The 23,381-nt window shown below is 37.1% G+C and overlaps 1 protein-coding gene across 4 annotated transcripts; it reads left to right on the top strand.

Moving 5' to 3' along the window:
• The first annotated feature begins 1,923 nt into the window (after nucleotides 1-1,923).
• On the top strand, nucleotides 1,924-23,249 carry zgc:153184 (uncharacterized protein LOC751652 homolog). 4 transcript variants are annotated; one of them, XM_056755945.1, is made up of 7 exons: nucleotides 1,924-2,177; nucleotides 11,013-11,096; nucleotides 14,232-14,315; nucleotides 15,284-15,355; nucleotides 16,222-16,284; nucleotides 19,690-19,893; nucleotides 21,847-23,249. In XM_056755945.1, the coding sequence occupies exons 1-7, from the start codon at nucleotides 2,172-2,174 to the stop codon at nucleotides 22,255-22,257; spliced, it is 924 nt and encodes a 307-aa protein (XP_056611923.1). In that variant the 5' UTR covers nucleotides 1,924-2,171; the 3' UTR covers nucleotides 22,258-23,249. The 4 variants fall into 4 exon arrangements, with proteins under 4 accessions (XP_056611923.1, XP_056611924.1, XP_056611925.1 ...); XM_056755946.1 differs by having other exon boundaries at nucleotides 11,016-11,096; XM_056755947.1 differs by lacking the exon at nucleotides 16,222-16,284.
• Nucleotides 23,250-23,381: the final 132 nt, after the last annotated feature.

Raw genomic sequence — 23,381 nt, forward strand, 5'->3', positions numbered from 1 at the left:
TAATCAAACAAAACCTTCAAATCTGGTTGTGATGCCACAAAATACTCAGAAAAACTATTGAAACACAAAAGTGATACCACAAAACTCTTTAAACAGCCACGATAACAAAATAATCAAATAAAAACCTTCAAATCTGGTTGTGATGCCACAAAATACTCTGAAAAACTATTTAAACAAAAAAGTGATACCACAAAACTCTTTAAACAGCCACGATAACAAAAATACTCAAACAAAACCTTCAAATCTGGTTGTGATGCCACAAAATACTCGGAAAAACTATTGAAACACAAAAGTGATAACACAAAACTCTTTAAACACCCACGATAACAAAATAATCAAACAAAACCTTCAAATCTGGTTGTGATGCCACAAAATACTCTGAAAAACTATTGAAACACAAAAGTGATAACACAAAACTCTTTAAACAGCCACGATAACAAAATAATCAAACAAAACCTTCAAATCTGGTTGTGATGCCACAAAATACTCAGAAAAACTATTGAAACACAAAAGTGATACCACAAAACTCTTTAAACAGCCACGATAACAAAATAATCAAACAAAACCTTCAAATCTGGTTGTGATGCCACAAAATACTCAGAAAAACTATTGAAACACAAAAGTGATACCACAAAACTCTTTAAACAGCCACGATAACAAAATAATCAAATAAAAACCTTCAAATCTGGTTGTGATGCCACAAAATACTCGGAAAAACTATTTAAACACAAAAGTAATACCACAAAACTCTTTAAACACCCACGATAACAAAAATACTCAAACAAAGCTTCAAATCTGGTTGTGATGCCACAAAATACTCTGAAAAACTATTTAAACAAAAAAGTGATACCACAAAACTCTTTAAACAGCCACGATAACAAAAATACTCAAACAAAACCTTCAAATCTGGTTGTGATGCCACAAAATACTCGGAAAAACTATTGAAACACAAAAGTGATAACACAAAACTCTTTAAACACCCACGATAACAAAAATACTCAAACAAAGCTTCAAATCTGGTTGTGATGCCACAAAATACTCTGAAAAACTATTTAAACAAAAAAGTGATACCACAAAACTCTTTAAACAGCCACGATAACAAAAATACTCAAACAAAACCTTCAAATCTGGTTGTGATGCCACAAAATACTCGGAAAAACTATTGAAACACAAAAGTGATAACACAAAACTCTTTAAACACCCACGATAACAAAAATACTCAAACGAAACCTTCAAACCTTTTAACACAGCTGTGATAAAAAAATATGCAAACAAAACATTGAACGCAACCGCGAAACAAAATAATCCTCAAACTAAATTTTTAAACACAGCCGCGATTAAAAAAATTCTCGAAAAAACTGTGTTATCGTAACCATGGTAAAAAAACTAAAACAATAAATTAAACGTAAAATTCTCACCCAAACCCTTTAAACACAATCATACACCACACAATACTCGGAACACAATCTTTAAACACAAATGTGATGAAAAAATCCTAACAAAACATAACACAACCATGATGTCACTTAACAAAACATAACACAACCATGATGTCACTTAACAAAACATAACACAACCATGATGTCACTTGAAGTATTGGTAAAAAACACGTGGTACCCCAAAACTCTACAACAGTTAAGCACATCAGGTGCCCCAAAATACTCAACAAAGTAATCATTTTAAACAACAATAATGCTATATTATATTTGACCAGCCCTTTCTACACACCTGATTTCTAAAAATATTTGATGATATCACAGATTTACACACATTTAAAAAACTGTTCAATGGCACCTGAGATGCTTAAAATACGGGGCTCAAATGTTTGAACGCGCATGCGAGCGCAAGATGCAGTTCGTAGGCAGGAAAGTATGTTTCGAGATCAAAAGCTGTCATAACTGTGTTTGTGTGTTACAGTACAGTACAGTACAGTACAGTACAGTACGTTAGGGTTAGTCAGTGCTGTCTCTAAAAAGCTCTGTGTTAACTGCGATCACCCGCAGATGGACACAGTGTTGCACAACTCTTCTGCGCTAGTTTCGCTAAAAGTAATTTCTCTTCCTTTGTCGTTGAGGATTAAATGCGTTTGCAGATCTGGGTGTTGCTGACTAGAGAAGCAGAAAGTGGAGTGAAGCTGTGACCAGAGAGACGCGGATAAAAAGGGTTTGAGGATGGAGGTATGATGTCTTTTAATGTTTCAATATGATCCGTTATCTGTAATGAAAGTAATGTTTGAGTTTACTCCCAGAACGCAAACTTTGTGTAATTGTTGCCTGCTGCTTTGTTGATAGTGTTGTCATGTACACGGGATGCATTGTGCTGACTTTAAATCAGGTGAAGACACAGACTGTACAGTATAGGCTATGTATATCTTGCTAATAATATTTGTAAATAACTTCATCATTAAGTCATTAAGATTATATACTGCCTTATGAAAAATATTCAAATATATAATCAATAGATCCTAAAAGGTGGGTTGTACAAAAAGATTTGGGTTATACTTTATTTTACAGTGAGTGCACGTGTTACGGTGTAATTATACATTTAAGTAGTAAGTAATACAAATAACTACATGTACTAACTATAGGGTTAGAGCCAGGATTTGGTCCAGGGTTATTTACGTGTGATTATGCATAATTTATAGTAAATACTATAGTAAATACATAAAACATGTGTAACAAGGTGTTACCAATATTTGTATCTAGAAATGTGGAAATGTCATTGCATTAGAAGTTACATATAGGCTACGTACTATAACAGTAAATGTTGCATAAACATAAGTACATCACTAAGTATTTACAGTAGCCTATATGTGTAATTACAATGACATATTTGGACACTGGTTGTCAAACGTTAGTAGAAAATTTGTAGTTTCTTTGAACAGGACACTAAAGTTGTCAATTAATGTCAATTAAGTTATTATAAAGTCTCTCAAACTCAAGTGAGCTACTGCACATAGAGGAACAGACTATTCTGATGATGCATTTTCCGACTATTTAAACCCCAAATGACCACAAACAGGGACAGGAAGGGCTGTCTGCAGAATATCTTCCTCTCTGTGTGAACTGCAAAGCTTTGATATTCCTAATGGTCACAAGCCTAACAGTTCCTCACGTGGCATGTGGTGTGTCCTTGTTACTTTTGCAAGTGTAAGCAAAGACTGTTTGGCTGTTTGTGCTTGTCTTATTCAGAAACCTTAGTTCACAAATATGCAAGCTGAAAATCTGCAAGCCCACATTTTTTATGAAAACAGTGCCACCAAACTAAAGTTGATAAACGATTTTTAACATTATCTCCAAAAAATACAAAATTAAACCGAAAGATATCACAAAACTTAATTAAGGAATTTAGGAAAAGGATATTTGTCCTATTCAAACTTGTCATTGTACATATTTTTGTTATTATAACTTGCATGTCTCGTAACTCAAATATCCACTCTTAAAAGGTAGCTTCAAAAGGTTATTTGTTGCCAAAGAAGAACCTTTTGGTTCCATAAAGAACCTTTAACATATGAAAAAACCTAGGTTCTTAGCAAGAAGGTTCATGGCGAAAAACAGTTCTTCCGATTATAAAAATGAATGAAAGAGATGGTTCTTTAAGGAACCTTTTAATGAATGGTTCTTTGTGGAACCAAAAATTGTTCTTCAATGCCATCGCTGTGAAGATAAGCACCTTTGTTTTCATGAGTGAACTGTAGCAGTTTGTGCATTTATTTGTGTTTTGTGTCATTCAAACACAGGGTATACACAAATATACTAAGAAAATACAGACTAAATTCAGATTATTCGAGGATTTTTTGCATTGAGTACATCACTGGGTTATCTGTGAGATCTGTGTGAACGCTTCACGCTATTTAATTAGAAGCACCACTTCTTGCCAAAGATGTAATAAATTGGGCTGGACTAGATATAATGTAGACCACATATTATAATACAGTATATTTAGGTGGGGTACAGCTATGTTCAGTGTTGGGTGTAACTTGTTACTAAGTAATTAGTTACTGTAATTTAATTACTTTTCCCTTGAAAAAGTAAAGTAAGGGATTACTCATATGTTTTCTGTTATTTAAATACAGGTACTTTTGATATAATTAAACTAAATACTTTGTTAAATATATGCGTGTGCAATAGCGTAATTGACTTTAAAATCTGTGCTTTAATGTATAATTCTCACATTTGTAACACTTTGGTCAGTTAATAATATTCTTATTTTGAATGAATTAAATAAGCCGTTTCATGTATATTCTTGAATGATTTAACTAATCAAGGTTGATGTAGAATATAGAAAGTAATTAGTAATGAGTAACTAAATACCTTTTGGACAGAGTAATTTGGACAGTAATCTAATTACACTATTGAATATGTAATGAGTAACTAGTAATTAATTACTTTTCCGGAGTAACTTACCCAACACTGGCTATGTTTAAGAGATGTTAAACACAGATAGCACTGTGAGGCTGGGAGCACGTACAGCCCTTACGATTTAAAGTGAACCATAGAAATTTTGACAGATGGAAATTTCGTTTTTGTCATGTTGTTTCAAAAACTTGAAAGAAGAGGACTTTAGCTACAAATATATAGTGACCAGGGACTGTCCAAGAACAGAAATGCAGAGTAAAATTATTAATAGACAGGTCTATACAACTTCTATAGAGGCTACGCGTCTGCCGTCACTCTACCACGTGAACACACCCCCTAGAGTGGCAAAACACTCAGCAAAATGACTACTTACAATATCAGGAAACGCAATGCCGCGCCACATTTGAGTGTCCAAGAGCACCTGATTTCTTTGTAAATTGTAAGGTAGTCCTTGGAATGACCGTTGAGTCCAGCTGCTTGTAATTTCAGCAAATAATTGCGAGTTTTGATTCCGGGTTCTTTGGTATTTTTCCCGGTTTTCTTAGTTTTTTTGGTAAATGAAACCGTTGTTCTCCATTGACTTCTACTGTATGGAACAAAACCAATAAAAGTCAATGGTGACCAACAGTTTTCTTGTACCAACATTCTTCAAAATATCTTCTTTTGTGTTCTGCAGAAGAAAGAAAGTCATACAGGTTTGAAATGACAAAAGGGCTTGTAAACGATGACAGAATGTTTATGTTGAAGGTAAACTATCCCTTTATATATTTAAGTTTGTTAGCACGTTCTTTTAAAGAGTTTATTTCTGCCTTTAATTCAGCAGTGGTGGCCTAGCAGTTAGCAAAACATGCTTTAGACAAATTATGAATATCGCCTATTCCTCCCTGAACTCTCTGTAAATCGCTTTGGATTAAAGCGTCTGGTAAATGACTAAATGTTAATTCTAAAACGATGGGTGACGGGACTTTTAAAGTGAAGCAATTTTGGGTGAACTATCACTTTCTGTTTCAAGTGAGCAATGTGAAAACATCTTGTGCAAGAGATTTCTGATATAAAAAGCACATTGAAATAACTTTGTAGTAACTGGATGCAAATTTGCTATGAACATGGAAAACCTGTGGTGGAGATAACACAGTGAGAAAATTATTTTCTAAATGAAATTGTCAGGTCCTGGTTTTAGTTTGGGATTCTATGTTATCTTGGTTTTGTTTTTGTTTTTTGCCAATTTCTACAGGCAGTTCATCCGAGGTTTTAGTCAGGTCGCCCTTCCTTTGTCAAAGCTCACCTACACTTTGAGAGGTTTTAAATGGTCCGAACATGCCCAGAGAGCTTTTTCTAAACTAAAGACTCTTTTTTTCGTCTGTCCCCATCCTTGTTAACCCTGACCCGTCTCGACAGTTCATCGTGGAGGTAGATGCTTCAGAGGCAGGAGTGGGAGCAATCCTGTCCCAACGTGCTTACTCGGACGACAAGGTACACCCCTGTGAGTTCTTCTCCCGCCGACTTAACTCCTCGGAGCGGAATTACGACATTGGTAATAAAGACTTGTTGGCTGTTAATCTCACATTGGAGGAGTGGCGCCACTGGTTGGAGGGCCTTAAAATTCTGTTTCTGGTTTTGACCGACCATGAGAATTTAGTAGAATACATCTGCTCGGTAAAACGACTGAATTCTCTACAGGCTCGCTGGGCTCTCTTTTTTTTATCCGTTTTGAATTTGTTATCGTCCGGGGAGTAAGAACGGTAAGCCGGATGCGCTATTGTGGCAGTTCGAGGTCTCTACGGTCCCCACCCCCCCGGTGTCCATCGTGTCTCCCGACAGAGTGGTCGCGGCGGTCACTTTGGGGGTGGAGTCTGTGGTCCGCGAGGCACTGGCCGGTGTCACTCCCCCGGCAGGGTCTGTTGTTTGTTCCTCAGTCGGTCCGAACCAACTTCCTTCAGTGGGGCCATTCCTCCAGTCTAGCTTGTCACCCCGGAGCTGCTCGTACCCTCGCGCTAGTCAAGCAACGGTTCTGGTGGCCGTCCGTGGCGTAGGATTCTCATGATTTCGTCTCGGCCTGCCCTGTCTGGGCGACGGGTAAGACAGCTAACCGTCCCCCGGCAGGACTCTTGCATCCGTTACCCACCCCTTCGAGACCCTGGTCACACATAGCCATGGATTTTGGTACAGGATTTCCTCCGTCCTGTGGCAATTCCGTGGTTCTCACTGTGGTGGACAGGTTTTCGAAGGCGGTCCATTTTATTCCTCTTCCCAAGCTCTCTTCAGCTAAGGAGACAGCTGATATTATTCTAGATAACGTTTTCCACATTCATGGCCTTCCCACGAACATAGTTTCTGCCAGTTTCTTTCGACTCCTGGGGGGGCCACTGCCAGTTTATCCTCCGGGTACCATCCACAGACTAACAGGCAGTCCGAGCGAGCTAATCAAGACCTCGAGAGGGTCCTGCGTTGCATCGCTTCAGCAGAGCCGTTGTCTTGGAGTTCCAAATTGGCCATGGTCGAGTATGCCCACAACTCCCTTCCAGTGTCGTCTACAGGTCTCTCACCCTTCCAGTGTTGCTAGGTTATCAGCCCTATTTTCCTCTCAAGAGGCTGATGCCTCCGTCCCCTCGGCTCACGCGTTCGTTAAGAGGTGTCTCCGTGTCTGGAAGATTGCCAGACGAGCCCTTATTCTCACACGTAGACGTAACCAAGCATCTGCCAACCGTAATCGTTTCAAGGCCCCTCCTTACGCGTGTGGTCAGAGGGTCTGGTTGTCCACCTGAGACCTACCCCTCAAACTCCCCGCACGTAAGCTGGGGCCCAAGTTTATTGGTCCTTTCCCCATCACCAAGATCATTAACCCAGTAACCGTCCGCCTTAAACTTCCCCTAACTCTCAAGAGAGTTCACCCCGTTTTTCATGTTGCTAAGGTCAAACCTGTCAAACACTCCCCCCTTCGGCCCTTGACCTCTGTCCCTCCGCCCCCTAGACTCATCGAGGGGTCACCAGCCTACACAGTACTTCGACTCCTCGATGTAAGGCGACGGGGCAGGGGCCATCAATACCTGGTAGACAGGGCTATGGTCCGGTGAAGATATGCTGGGTCCCCGCTCGGGACATACTTGACTGCTCCCTTATTGATAGTTTTCTCCACTCTCGTGATAAGCTTTGGATGCCATGGGGCATCTTAGGGGAAGGGGTTCTGTAAGGCCCTGGTTTTAGTTTGGGATTCTATGTTCTCTTGGTTTTGTTTTTCTTTTCACTTCCCCCGCATTCAGCTACTCACCTCCTTTATTGTTATCACCCACACCTGCCCCTCATTACTTCACCTCTTATTTAAACCCCTACCTTCCTTCACTCGGTGTGGCGACGTATTGTTTCTCTCTACCCTTTGTGGATTACGGTTGGGTTACACATTTGTTCAACAATGATTCAAGGATTGATTCTCTGCTTTTTTCACCAGTGAGGCATCTTTGAGAGATAACCTGTTTGGACATTTTGCTCCCGTTCGGTTTGATTCTCTCAGCCCTAATGGATCGGCACGTGTTGCCTAGCAAGAAGACCTACCTTGTTCTAAACATTCAGTGCTTTTTGTTTCACCTTGAGTTGTTTTTGAATTATTTTTGGAATAAACACTGTCCTTACATTCTCTGAAAGACCGTGACAGAAATAATGTCTTTATCTTTAATATGTGCTTAAATGCATTCATGTTTTCATTTCATATAATCCTTCACCGGCTGGATGAGTGAGTCTTTACTATGCAAGTGCAAACAAGTAAAGATTGCCTTGAATTTTCACAGATTTGACAGACATGACATGACTTTATGCAAGTCGTCATATAAAAGTGTTTTTTACTTCATATTATACTTTAATATTTTACAACCAGACTTGTGAGTCAGTGAACAGAATTCCTGTTGTACACCTTGTTTGTGCCATAATGGTCCTTCACGCCAAAGCCTATGAGACAGGAGCTGTTTCTCCCATTCCTTTCAGTGATGTAACACACACAGAACATTTGTTAGAACACAAGCAATATGCCTGAAAAGAGCTGTGAAAGCAGTGGAAAAGTGTGATCGGATAATCTAAAATTCAAACACATCATGTTTTCCTGGAATGAGAGCAAGAGAATCTTACGTGCCTAGCAATGGGTCATAGCTGGCAGGAATAACCAGATCCAACATACATTTTTTTTAGTCTACATTACTTAGTAATGACTTATTTACAACAACATCTTAGATTTATTGGATAAATGGGCAACATTAAATTTCCCTTTTAGGTCAGACTTATATATATATACATATATATAGCATACAGTATATCCCAAGGGAATGCAACTCATGGTGGTGCTTGTCCAGAAAGCAAGGATTTATATTGTTATTATTATGTGGGTGATTTGATCTGATATTAATCACATTTAAAAGCCTTTTTAATTGTTTGCATTGCCATTATGCAGAACACATTTTTCTTTCCTACCCATGTAATTCATGGTAATATAAATGTATATAAAGTGACTGTATAAAACCTTTTGTAGACTGTAAATCTGATAAAAAAGTTAACAAAGCATAACGTGGCTTTACTATGGTACAGTGCTACGATGATAGGAATTTGGTGCTTTGATCAACAGTATACCGTTACACTAAAATATGATTATTTTCTCATAGAGTACAACATATTAGCTATTTATTGACACAGTTTTTAAAGAAATACATTGTAAACAAATGTGATGGTACAACCATTGAGTTGCTATGTTGATAAGGCATCATAAACACATCTTCTAACTGTGAGACAGTAAAACCACTGTGGCTTTAAATGGCTTATAAACCAAAGGAAGATGATCATCATAGAGATATGTTGTGTCTGGAGTCTTAGATTCAGCTGTTTCTGGATCAGTTAGGATCTTGTGACTTTGATTACACAGGCTTACGGGATATGATTTAGTCACAGTTTAGTTTTGCCGGTCAGGCAAACATCTGATCAAGCACTTATGCCCTGTGGAAATCTCAGTGATTTGCCATTTTTAGATGAAACAAAGAATATTTTATTCACTTGATCTTCAGAAGAATATAGAGCATGTGAGGCTTTAAAGGATACAGAAACTGATCTAAAGAACCTGCAAGGTAACGTAAGAAATTTATAATAAACTCAAGAAGTTGTTCTACTGTTTTTCATTGGCTTCTCACCTAAACCAGATCTTTCTCATTGGATATGACCCATTGAACAAATTGTTTATTTAATAAGATTAACAAACAATAAAATTCCAACATTTTTTTAATACAGTTATTACACAAGAAAATATTTTAATAAGTTAATATTAATATATATTTGAATTATACATAATAAATATAAAAATTACCTGTTCCTTAATGCAGTTCAATATGCTGTATACAAAAATCACCTGCATTTTTTACCATTGACGGTCCTCAAAAAAAACTATAAAATATTTTCACACATTTATACATTTAGGTATTATAACTCTTAATACCTATACATTTAGCTGAAAATTACAGGGTCCTGGCATAACGCTGAGCTCAAAACAACAGTTATTAGTTTCTGACTTCATCCCACCTTCCCTGTGCTACAGAAATGTATAGAATTTTCTGACAGTGACAATTGGAAAATAATTTTTATAATATGTGAAAATTATATAACAATATAATATAATATTATAATATATCGCTAATTAATGATATACAGTTGTGTTCAAAATTATTCAACCCCCACTGAAATTGATTGTTTTGGTCGGTTTGACAATGATTATGATCATTCAGACATCCTGCTTACAATTAAATCAAAGAGGCACGTGTAGGTCAGACAAATGTAACATAACATTTATAATGAAATAACCACAAATGTCTTTTCTGAGCTCACATCATTATCAGTTTTATTCAACCCCCAAGTGACATTCAATCTTAGTACTTAGTACAACATCCTTTTACAGTTATAACAGCTTTTAAACGTGAAGCATAGCTTGACACAAGTGTCTTGCAGCGATCTACGGATATCTTCGCCCATTCATCATGGGCAAAAGCCTCCAGTTCAGTCACATTCTTAGGCTTGCGCACTGCAACTGCTTTCTTTAATTCCCACCAGAGGTTCTCAATCGGATTTAAATCTGGTGACTGCGGTGGCCACTTCAAAATGTTCCAGCCTTTAATCTGCAACCATGCTCTAGTGGACTTTGAGGTATGCTTGGGATCATTGTCCTGTTGAAAGGTCCAACGTCTTCCAAGCCTCAGGTTTGTGACGGACTGCATCACATTGTCATCCAATATCTCCTGGTACTGAAGAGAATCCATGGTACCTTGCACACGCTGAAGCTTCCCAGTACCTTCAGAAGCAAAACAGCCCCAAAGCATGATTGACCCCCCGCCATGCTTCACAGTAGGCAAGGTGTTCTATTCTTCATAGGCCTCCTCCAAACATAGCGTTGATCCATGGGCCCAAACAGTTCTAATTTTGTTTCATCAGTCCACAGAACACTATCCCAAAACTTCTGTGGTTTGTCCACATGACTTTTGGCATACTGCAGTCGACTCTTCTTATTCTTTGGGGACAGCAAGGGGGTGCGCCTGGGAGTTCTGGCAATGAGGCCTTCATTACGCAGGGTGCGCCGTATTGTCTGAGCAGAAACTTCAGTACCCACATCTGACAAATCTTTTCTCTCTTCCTCAGCAGTCACACGGGGACTTTCCTCCACACTACGCTTCAGGTAGCGCACAGCAGTCGAAGTCAGCATCTTCTTTCTGCCACGACCAGGTAGCGTTTCAACAGTGCCCTTTGCCTTGAATTTGCGAATGATGCTTCCTATGGTGTCTCTTGGTATGTTTAACATCTTTGCAATCTTCTTATAGCCATTGCTCTTCCTGTGAAGAGTAATCACCTGTTCTCTTGTCTTCCTGGACCATTCTCTTGACCTCACCATGTTTGTAACCACACCAGTAAATGTCTAGAAGGAGCTGAGTATCACAGTCATTTTAAAGCTGCCTAATTGGTGCTTATTAGGCTTTATTGCTGATCCCTGATATCCACAGGTGTTTTCAATACCTGATTGAAAACACTTCATTGAACCTCTGTTCTTCAGAGTGGTAGTCTTTAAGGGGTTGAATAATTATGTCAATGAAGAATTCACAAAAGAAACATTTACTACTGTCTTACAAAACTAATTGATGTCATTTTAGTTGCATATGGTTCTTTAAGAAGTCCTTGTAGGATTTCATTATGAATACAAGTACAAATGTACACTAAATTCCCTAAAACCATTTACAGCATTGGGGATTGAATAATTTTGAACACAACTGTAAGCTCAAAATCTACATGAGCTAAATATACACTAAATCATTGATGCTACGTGAAAATAGATATCACCACAATATTGAGCTCCACAGAATTGTACAAGAACTATAAAAAGTTCAGCGAAATCAGACAGGTAACAACAAATAACAACTATAATTGTAATACGATGACTTAAACATTCTGTATTTTTCTTGATAATGTAGAAAGCGGTTTTGTCTCATTTACGTCTCTGATGTTTCTAGTAAAATTTCCTGAGTAGAAATAACAAAGTAGGCACAATGAGGCAATTGCTGACATAAAACAGTGAGATTTTGGTATAAAAAATAAAACGTGTAAAAATAAAGAGCTCCTTCTCTAGTCCTTGTTCCAAAAAACACTTACAAGTGACGGTCTAGAAAAAACAATAAGCAAGGTCTTTACTCCATTGTCTTGATTGTAAAGTTTTACCTTGTAAGTGACTGAAATGGTCTTTGTTTTGAAAGGTCAGGAAAGAGTTAACAATCATGGGCGCCAAAATAATGAGTCAAGGGGTGGGTGGTCGCCGGGAATTCTGCTTATCACGGCGAGGAAAAAGAACATCAGGAATTAAAAGGAAGTGGATTGGGGGCGAAAACGTGAGATTGTTGTGCTGGTCAGAGCGAGTGGTCGTGTGTATGTTTTTAAGGGTGGATGAAGGAGGGTGGGTGCTTTGAACATGTGTGTGGAAATCTGCTTAAATTATGAATGACATTAAAATGTGGAAAGTATGCATGTCTGTGAACCCTTGGAGGAATGTTTCTGGTTTAACTGCATAGAGAGAAGAGTGAAGTCTCAGGGCAGTGCTTGTCAAGAACAAGTGCTTGTTTTTGAGGGTTTGATTCATTCTGAGTAATGTTCTGGACAAACTCAGCAATGATCAATGCAAAGATGTGATTTGATTTCTGAAGCATTTATATTTGAACAAAAGGGTTCTGGAATTGTTTTCAGTTAAACATTGACTCGGGATGAGAGATAGAGAGAGAGAGATTGGGGGGGTTCTTCTATAGGCACTGAGCATGATGTACTGTAGGTCATCTGATGCTTGTCAACTTTGTTCTTGGCTTTGTAATGAATATAATTGTACACACAGATAGTATAGCCTGTAAGCAATGATAAACAATGTTACTTTTTATTGAAAGAACAATTGTGCAATTTTTAGCGGCATCTAGCGATGAGGTTGCGAATTGCAATCAACGCCTCACTCCCCCCCACCCTTAACAACTATGGAGGCTAACACTGAACTAAGATGTCGCCACCTTTTTGCTTCTTTGCCGAATGAGATGACGTATTTACGAAACCCGCTCTGTAGAGCAGTTTGTCCATTTAGAGCTTCTGTAGAACATGGCGAATTTGCAGTGTGTAGATAGAAATAACTCATTCTAAGGTAATAAAATCAGGCGTTTTTATACACCTCTGAACACACAGTTATGTAAATTATATTTTATTTCTGTCAATACATCCTCCAAAAAGATACACACGGGTCCTTTAATTAAATAGTACAATTGTATTATGTAAAGGTAAATTGTTCTCATGTGACTTCTCTGCAAGTAAGCGTGTTTTGTCCACCAAAATAATAACTGCTCAGAAGACTTTATTTCTGTTTCACAAGAAAATGAAAGCTATTAAATGTTAAACATGTTTGAAAACACTTTACACAACAATATAGCGTAATAAAATGTATGTGGATAGTTTAGCTTTGATCATTTGGTTGTGAAAGGAACAGATGTGAAATCTGAGTTCACTGACCTACAAAAGTGCTCAAAGTGTGTTCAAAATGAGGTAAAACCTTCTGTTTGAGAAATTGATGGACACTGAACACCACCACATGTACAGAAAATGTAGGCTATATGACATGCACAGTATAGTATACATTATAAATACTTCTATACTTAATAAATAGCATAACATTTTCCCCCATTGATTTTCTATATTAGCAATAAAACTGACTATGGGGTCAAATTTTGAAGTGACCTACTCCTTTAAATCTCAAATAAGAGCTCTAAACATTTAATGATTTTGGCTTTCATTGACCATTATCACATAATTATTTTTCCATAAATTATGCAATGTACACAAGTAAAGATTTATAACTTGAATGACTGTTTTTCTTATAGATCTAATATGATTTAAGTGTTCCCTTAATCGTTTGAGCAGTATAAATATGAAATAGTGTGAATAGTACTGTAGTATACTATTCTTAACATGTAAGCGTAACCTCTGTTTAGCCTTATGTCACTTTCTGTGATATGTCCCATTTCTTGGTTTTAATACTAAATTTTCCAGTTGACGTAAGTAAGAAAACACCTTTTGTAAAAACAAGCACGGCCCGAACATTGCGTAATGCCTTTCTTATGTAACTGTGGAGGGAATCCTGTGTTATTACAATGAGATCAGGATAGCGTGATACAACATCAACAGCTCTCACCTGCAATTTTCACACTGCTATGTTTCTGTATGTAGCTCCCCACAGAAGTCAAGGGTTCGATCATAGGCGAACACACATACCTTGCGATTTAATCCAAGTCACTTTGGATAAATGTATAAATGTAAATGAGTAAAGCTGCAGTGTTGTGTTTGTAGGAGGAAACTCCAGTAAAACCATCAGTGGCTCAGCTGGCTGGAAGACTCCGAGGTCACGCACTGCCAATGCCAGGAAACAAAGAGGTAATGGAACATCACACATTTGTACAGTTTTTTCATCATGTGTCATGTCTAAATGTTAAAAATCAGGATTTTGATTGTTTTATATTAACACAGACTCGGTAGGCTGGCTCAACTGGGGGGAATCGTTGGGCAGATATATAATAACAGTTGTTTGCATGCATAATTTGCACATTTTTCTGTGAACAAATTGACAGATCATTGATAATAGATCACACACTGAAAAATAAATGTGTTGGATCAACGTAAAAAAATCATGTACATCGGCTGCACATAATAAAGTTGCTTGTTTCCTAATTGATGTTTCTGCATACAAATAAGTATTTTTTAAGTAGATTTTTAATAGCATTAATGCTGCCTTCACGTAGTCTCGGAAATTCGATAATTCCCACTTTAATCCGGAAATAATTTATAGAATGGGGCCCAAGAAATATCGGGAGGGGCAATGCCTTCGTTACTCCCCCCAGACCCGGCCTTGTTCTCACATGAAAAGTCTTGCAAAGATTCACACTTGGAATTTATAATCTTTTCAATTTTATTACAGACAGAGAGGATCACGATATTCCCTGTGTAATGAAACAGAAAGATTGTTATGTTAGTGAGACTTTTGATGCAATAAAAAATGATTGACGGACCAAATTTGAGGAGCTGTATAATACGGAAGATTGTTCTATGAACTTTAATAGTATTGACAAAGCAAACTTCAACAAGATCATCACTTTTAGTGAAGGGAATCGTGCATCATGCATCTATCATGCCTTAGGCTACATTTGCATTACATGTATGCAATTTTATTTAAAAGTTAAAGTACATCAATGAGAAAATCTATAAAGCTAGGTATCTAAGGTATGCAATAATATGGGAAGTGATACTTATATACATAATTTAAAAACTTTGATAACTTAACATTATATAACATTAACTATTATTAATATTAGATAAGAATTCAACATTACTTGTATGAATTGCAGGTTAAATTAATGAGAAGACCTCCATGCTCTCTGCAGATAAACAACCAAACAGATAAAGATACCAAACATGAGGTAAGTATGTGTGGCTGAGATCCCAGACAATGTTAGCTAACATTATTTCATTTCTGTAGTCGATCAATACAGGTCCAGTTTGTGAAATTTAGCGGCATCTAGTGGTGAGATTACAAATTGCAACCAACCGCTCATTCCAACCCTTTCCTTTGAAGGACTACTGTGGCTCTCACAGGACTAATATCTCACGTTTTCGCTTTTTTGCTGAAGGAGATGACGTATTCAGGAAACGTGCTCTGTAGAGCAGATTGTCTGTTTAGGGCTACTGTAGAAACAACATGGTGAATTCCATGATAGGGGACCCACGGTGTATGTAGATTGAAATAACATATTATACGATAATAAAAACATAACGCTTCTTCATGTAGGGTCTTTATACACCCCTGAAGACATGATTTATTTTATATTGCATTTCTGTCAATAGATCCTCCAAACAATTACAAATTGGACCTTTATAGAAAGAGTCAGGTCGACGGAATAAACAAAAAAAAAATTTTTCATCATATTAAACTGCTATTTGGTTAAACAGACAGATAGCCCCGTCCCAAATGCATGCCATTGGTTGAGAAAGTGGAGCTGTGTCAGGCTGGTTGGGATGCTCAAACAAACTTTGAGTTTTCTCACACAAAATGTGAAAAAAAATATGAAATCGTAAAAGATTACAGCATGTTTAAAGAGAAAACATTCACATACACATTCATAGGCATTTAACTTGATTCACTTGAATGAATTGTAGTAAACAATTAAAGATTGGTAAATTTCAGGATGATAATAATTTTTGTTTTACACCTTGGTTTTACAGTAGTGCATGAAAAATAATCCCATCAAATAAGCCTTTGAACAAATTTGTCTTTTCTTTTCTGTAGAAATCATCAATCTGTCCTCCAAAAATGAAGATAAAAAGTTCTCCTCTCATTGAAAAACTACAGGTTAGATCTTTCTACTCGATTATGACGTCACAAGATTTTAGTAATAATCATATGAACATAATTATATGATGAACACGTGAAAGGCTCTGTCCTTTCAGTTTGTGAGGCTGCTTATCAATGTCACACATTATTTGTGAAGTGAGCTTTCTTACAGGACTTTTCTTACGTTTATTCATTTGGCAGACGCTTTTATAGATATATTGTATTGCAGTAAAGGATACAATGAGAAAGATTTATAAAAGGCATTTGAGGGTGATGATGAAGGGGTCAAATATGTCATCTTAATACAGAAATACAAATTTCTTCAATTGAGGTTGACGTAATCTACGTGAGAGTAAACGCACGCTGGATTTTATGGAAGTTTTCTGACACCTGGTGTTTAAAAATGCTACTGCAATAAGCAATATTGTAGGAATACTCCAACCAAAAATGAAAATTCTAATGATTCACTCAACCTCTTGTGTTTTCAAACCTGTATAAATGTTTTTGTTCTGTTGAAAACAAAGAAAGATATTTGGATGAATGTTTTCATCTGAGATTTACGGGGTATATAGCAGGAAAGATTATTATATGTGTTTTGTTCTGAAGAAAACTTAATTTAAATTATTTTGGGGAAATTAGGAAAGCAAAGCACCTTTGACAACCATTTAAAATGTTCCTACTATGGTTCTCAACGATGTCCCAGAAATGTCAGTTGATAACATTTTATAAATATCGTTCTTTTTGTTCATCAGAACAATGAAGTTTCGGTTTGGAACTAAAGGAGGATGAGTGATTCATGACAGAATTTAAATTTTTGGATGATTTATCCCTTTAACATCATACTTGATAAAAAAGACTTTCATCTGAAAGAATGACATCACAAGCTTGCTTTTTAAGGGTGTGTTCATATATGCCATGTTTGGTTCGAACTCTGGTGTGAACGCTGCCACGTAAACCCTGGTGCGCACCACAAGCGGACCGAGACCGCTAAAAAGATGGGTCTCGGTCCACCTTCAACAGTAGTCTGTCCGATTGAAATGTGAAAGCAACACGGACCAAATGCAATGAACCGAACCAAAAACAGGAAGTGATAACAATATACGACCCGAAAATCAAGTGATTTGGTAATATAAAAGTGGTGAATATTAGATATGTGCTTGCCCATGTAACGGAGGAATTCCTGCACCGTTTTGACTGCTTTAAACACTCCATGAAGTCTTCGCGAGTTACCGGCATGCTGATAATATCTAATAACTAAATAGCACAAAACTCTCATATGCAATTATCTGTTACTAGTGTAAATAATGTCGCTGTAATCACCTTATTTTTGACGTAAATGTGGGCACCGCCATCTTTGTGCTGTTTGTTTTTAGACAGTGGGCCACTATAGTTAATGGCTATTTCAGACACTCATATTAGGAGTGAGACAAATCTGCTGTTTTGACTGCCTATAATATTCATTATGTAACCCAAAGGTACACGCTTAATGTGTGCAGTTAAAGGTTGCCATAATAGCCGGTACAAACGCAAAAATGTCCACAAAACATTTGTTTTGGCCGTAATCTTCGCAACAAAGCGGAATCTGGATAACGCACACCCTACAATCTGCATCCATTATTCATTATTTTAGCCTACTGGATGCCCTTTCTCCTGGACATTTCACCACCTTGACTACAATAGCTAATAAACATTGTTCAAATGCAGCCATTTATAGGGAGAGTGAAACTAAATGTAGTTAAATATCATTTTAGGTCATAGATTACATATAAACAAAACCTATTTAGCCCAACTAAATAAACAGAATGCAAGGAATAATAATATTAGCAGCAGTTAAAACATCTGTCAGCATTTGTATATGTATTTAGTCATTTAAAACTTAATAGGCTAAAGCAAGCCTTCCTGCCAGAGGATCGCAGATGCATGACTAACAGTTACAGAACTTGCCATGACGTTACATTACATTTTCAATAAATAAGCAGACGATTTTATACAAAGCACACTTAACATTTTGTCAACATGCCAAACAGTCCTGATAGCCTTGTTTACCAGGCCATGTTCCTAGGAGGACTAAAGCTGAAGTAAGCGAGGGAGATAATGAACAACATTAAATCCATTTAATTTAGTAAAATAGAACATAAAATGATACAGTTATTGGTTAGTTTATTTTTTGAAAGTTGTGTTGGATGCTGCAGCTCGGTGGAGACCCACGATACAAGATCAACCAGCCATCTCCATCCTTCCGTTATTAGTTTTGAGGATACAGGAATGGTTGCTCCACTTTGACTTGGATTTACATCTGCTTTTAAAAACACAAACTCAGGGTCTGTCATGTACAAATTTTGACCAACTTTGACTGTGCATGTACTGGTAAATGGAATGGGCGTGGCTGTGTATTTATGGTTGTCAAAAGCTGTGTTATACTGTATGTCCATCAAACTGTTATTTACGATAGTACAATACAGCACATCTCTAGATACTCTGGACACTTTTGTGACCTTTAGGGGAAATTAATTCATAATCTTAAAAACCTAAAGATCTATTTTGCAAATATGGGGCAGAAAGTTAGGAAGTTAGAAAACTTAATATAAATATACTGTATATAGTGTAAAGGCTTCTCTAGGTCTGTCCTCAGAGTTAATCTGTCATTGGTCAGAGAGAACAATCGCATGCTCACAGAAGGGAGGAGTCAGTGCTGTCCCATCCAATCAAATCAGACTGGGAAACTAATGAGATAATAGTTTAGACACCGCTGCTGAGTGCTGAGCTGCATTTGACTGGACTTAGTAACTGCAACACAGTCATGGGACAAAAGGGTTGTCGTTTCTCTTTATTTTACTTTCCTCCTGTACAGGTAGGAATTTAAGATATTAATTATAATAATTTACAAATATTAATTGTTGTGTGCTGCCTTAGGTAAGCTGGGGATGTCTCATTTAATAACTGCTTATGGTATAATGGTGTCATTTTGTTTGTTGTTCTTTTAAGTTAGGCCGGTTAGTCAGCTAATAAACCACTGATGAAAATAGTCTACCCGGTGTTTTTGATACTGATGTGAAATAGTGTGCTTTGTTTTATCAGTCTTTGAATTGCATATTTACATTTTGTAAATATCTTGCACTGTATGTATTCTCAATTTATTAACAGTTGCCACAGAAGTGGTGGTTTCATTGATGAAAACATCCTTTTACTTTGAGATATTTGTCAACTTTTGACTTGTGACTGTAGAGTATTTTTCAACTCCTATTGCAGGCTTTTAGAGATAGCCTATCAAACTGTGTACACAAATATATACAATTACAAAACAGTTATCAGTTTTCGGAAAATCGATTTGCAAACCTTAAGATTTTTCATGTTAGACTGAATTACAAGCCATCTAAACAGGAAACATAAATAATGCATTTCCCATTTCTTTGTCTTTCCTAGGCCAACTTAGCTCTTTCTTCAAGCGTACTACTGTCAGCCCCTAAAAGTCCAGAGAGCAAACACCCACCCACTGTTTCCAATCCAAGCAGCCCATGCAGCTCCCATAGATCCACCCTGCAGCCAGTTCAGCTGTCCTGTGAAGATGAAGTGCCGGTGTGCTTCGAGCAACCGGTCGAGGGCACTCCGCTGCCCAGCATTAACAAGGTCTACTATTTTCATCTTAACATTTCAAACTACACTTACTGTAATACAACACACCGTGAGTTTAGTATCTTTTTGTCAATGTGTGGTAGTTTTTACCAGAGGAGCACTTAAAATGGACTACACTCATTAATTTTGTCCAGAAATCTTTATGATATCTCACATATCTCTGATGATGAAAGCAACACGAAGCTGCATGCACATAACATTACATACATTTATGCATGTGGCAGATGCTCATAAGACACTTGCATTGCATTATACGATACTATACGTATTTGAGTATGTGCAATCCCTGGGATCGAACCCATGACCTTGGCGTTGCTACACCATGCTCTAACCACTGAGGCACAGGAAAGCTCATGTAGTTGGTTTTGAAGTTAAGCTCTCCATAAGCCTGCACTGCCCGAGGACACAGCGGTGGGGTTTGCAAACTGTAATCCAATCAACTCACTTCTTCGACGTAACCCCTGTAACCTTTCCAAGAGATACAATCACAAAACAACTCAGTTTAACAAAGTGTATTTACACCTGTGACTTTATTTGACAAAATGGTTTTATTTACAAAGTCATTGCAAAACTGCACAGACTTTCCAAAAAACTATGCAGATAAAATCATAATTTCAAAGCGACTATATACTGTATACACGCACGCTCAAACACAAACATATACAGATTATATTCATACACACATATATTCACAGAAAGAATACACACACAAACACACACATATACATAGTACATACATTTATATACACACGCATGCACGCGCACCCACACATATACAGAGTATATACTCAAACACACATATATACACACAGAGTGTATAGACACACACACACATATACATAATACATAGATATATATGCATGCACGTGCACCCACACACACATATACAGAGTATATACATACACACATATATATACACACACACAGAGTGTATAGACACACACACATATACTGTACATAGTACATACATACATATACAGATGCATGCACGTGCACACACACGTGCACACACACGGTACATACATATATACAGTATACACATGCATGAACTCACAACCACGCATGTACAGTACATAGTACTCTATACACACATATAGAATGTCATCATTTTAGCCATTATTGTCTGACACAGACGTAAATAATACTACAACAAAAGTTATCCAAAAGCAGAATAATGACTTCTAAAATATCTCATGTTGGCTAGACTTCTTAGAAAGTGCATATATAGAATGCAATGTGATGATCCAAAATGGTGGATGAGTTGTGAAAAATTATATACATATAGCCTAGTATATACAGTGTATATTTTCAATATTGACATCAATCTGATATTGTATCAGTCATTTTTAGTCATGATGCACAATAAAAAACAATAGTGGACCATTGTGCTAAACAATATAAAAAAAAACGATATTTATAAAAGTATGACAATAAAACCAAAAACATAAACACATAGCAAACTCAGATCAGCCCCATTAGAGATTATAGACTGTTTCTGCAGCAACATCATAAACGAATACTAAACTTCTGGTACGCTCAGGTAACTGTTGAGTTTAATTTCATTTAAAACAATACAATACATTTTAAATCAAGTTAAATATTAATATTAATGAATATTATTTAATCTGTGTATTTATTCTCAAAAGTTCAGAAAGATAAAAAGGTGAAGGTCCATTCAAAACCTTAAATATTAATAAAATGTGTTAATGTCATTTATAGCAGCTAACATTTGCTCAACATTTGCGTGGCTCCAACATGTAAACCAAAAATTGTTATATTTGATCCAACAATGGGTTAAAGTAACCCATCACCAACCCAGTATAGGTTCATTTAACCAAACGATTGGTTTGTACCTCTTTAACCCAATCACTGATTGAAAATAACTCAACACCTTTCGAGTTTAATGTACAACGAATGCAAGACTTATTTTGTGTGTCGTCCCCGCAGAGCCGAGCCAGGCTGTCTTTTAAAAGACGTCTGCCCACGCGACAACACAGGAAGTCAGCATGCGAGGAGGCAAAGGCTCACATGGAAGACGAGTCGTCACAACAACCAGACGACCCGCGGCAGAACGGTGACGGAGAGGAAGTTTTGGGGGCCTCTCTGCCAGAGGATGAAGAAGATAAGATGTCTTCCTCTCATACAGATCCAGAAGAGCAGGAGAGAGACAGGATAGAGAACAGAGTTGCTCTTCAGAAAAATGACAGGAGTGAAGTGAGCCAGACAGAAAATGATAAGAAAGTGACGTCAGATGAGCACCAGCCTTCTGACTGTAAACAGACACCAGAACCAGAGCAAGATAAAACGGCAGGAGAACAGACAGAAATGAAGGAGAACAAGGAACTGCTGGGCATTTGACGTAAAATGCTAAAGAAGGATGGACACACGTGGACCTTAGTATGAATGAAGACGGACAATGTCTGAACGCAAGGACAGAATTATTTTCTTGTCGAATAATGGATTTGCGGACTTTTATGAATGTTACTTAAAGGGTTAGATCTAGGCTAGCCGAAATGAACCTACCTACCTACCAGAACGCTAGTTTGTCTGAGCTATTCATACGCCTCAGTTTTTTCTTCTACTTGATTTGTTATTGGCTTTTGGAAAAGGCCTCTTTAAAGAACCTATTCAGCTATTACCTATCACACCGTGATTAAAAAATCTTTTTGAAATCAAAAAGCTGTATTTTGTAATAGTGGGCTGACACAGCTTACCCCAAAGCATAAATCATAGTTACCATTTTTAGGAAGATAAAAAATCTTTTCCAAATTAATGTGTGACCTATATCGAAACAGCCACAGAACTTGTATTGTCTATCTGTTTATGCATTGACATTTTTTCATAAACAAATCCTTCTCAATTATCTTGAGTGCATTTCTCATTCACAGGCAGCTGTATGAAGGGTCTTTAAATATATGGGCATAAAAGATCAAGTTTGACTCGCTTACATTTTACCCCACTCTGCACTACTCATCCAGATTTACAGGTACATTGTGAATCCTTAAACAGTCTTAAATTCCCACAATGTTCCTGTTGTCCAGCTCTGACGATGACCCTAAATCTGTGTGCCACTTTCAATCTGGTGACAGTTATTGAAATCCATCACTCCTTTTCTTTTTAAAGCTTGCATAGATTACAAATGTTCTAATACATATGCAATACATCTCTAATACAATGCAATAGGAGGAGATTTCGCAAAAGCCAAATGTATCTGCAGTGTCCATTGTTATGCAAAGAACAGTGATACTTGAATGTTAAATGGGAATGAATGTATCGCTGTGACTGCAATGCTACTGTAAAGACCTTTTACTGTCTATGTAAGAATCAATAAAAACTTGTTTTACGCTTAACAGATTATTTTTCACTAAAAAGCAAAATACTTTGCTATTTGAATGGTTAGTTATTAGTCTGGTAAAGTATTTTGGAATTTTCACAGCAAAATACTTCATGCATAGTTATAAATAGATATAAAGTTAGTAATA

This window comes from Triplophysa dalaica, chromosome 9 (genome assembly GCF_015846415.1).
Source record: "Triplophysa dalaica isolate WHDGS20190420 chromosome 9, ASM1584641v1, whole genome shotgun sequence".
NCBI classification, from domain to species: domain Eukaryota; kingdom Metazoa; phylum Chordata; class Actinopteri; order Cypriniformes; family Nemacheilidae; genus Triplophysa; species Triplophysa dalaica.

Excerpts from the sequence above, each read along its gene's own strand:
- zgc:153184 (XM_056755945.1), top strand. Across the intron at positions 15,356-16,221 it reads ATAAAGATACCAAACATGAG|AAATCATCAATCTGTCCTCC; the intron begins GTAAGTATGTGT and ends TCTTTTCTGTAG. Across the intron at positions 19,894-21,846 it reads CGCTGCCCAGCATTAACAAG|AGCCGAGCCAGGCTGTCTTT; the intron begins GTCTACTATTTT and ends TCGTCCCCGCAG.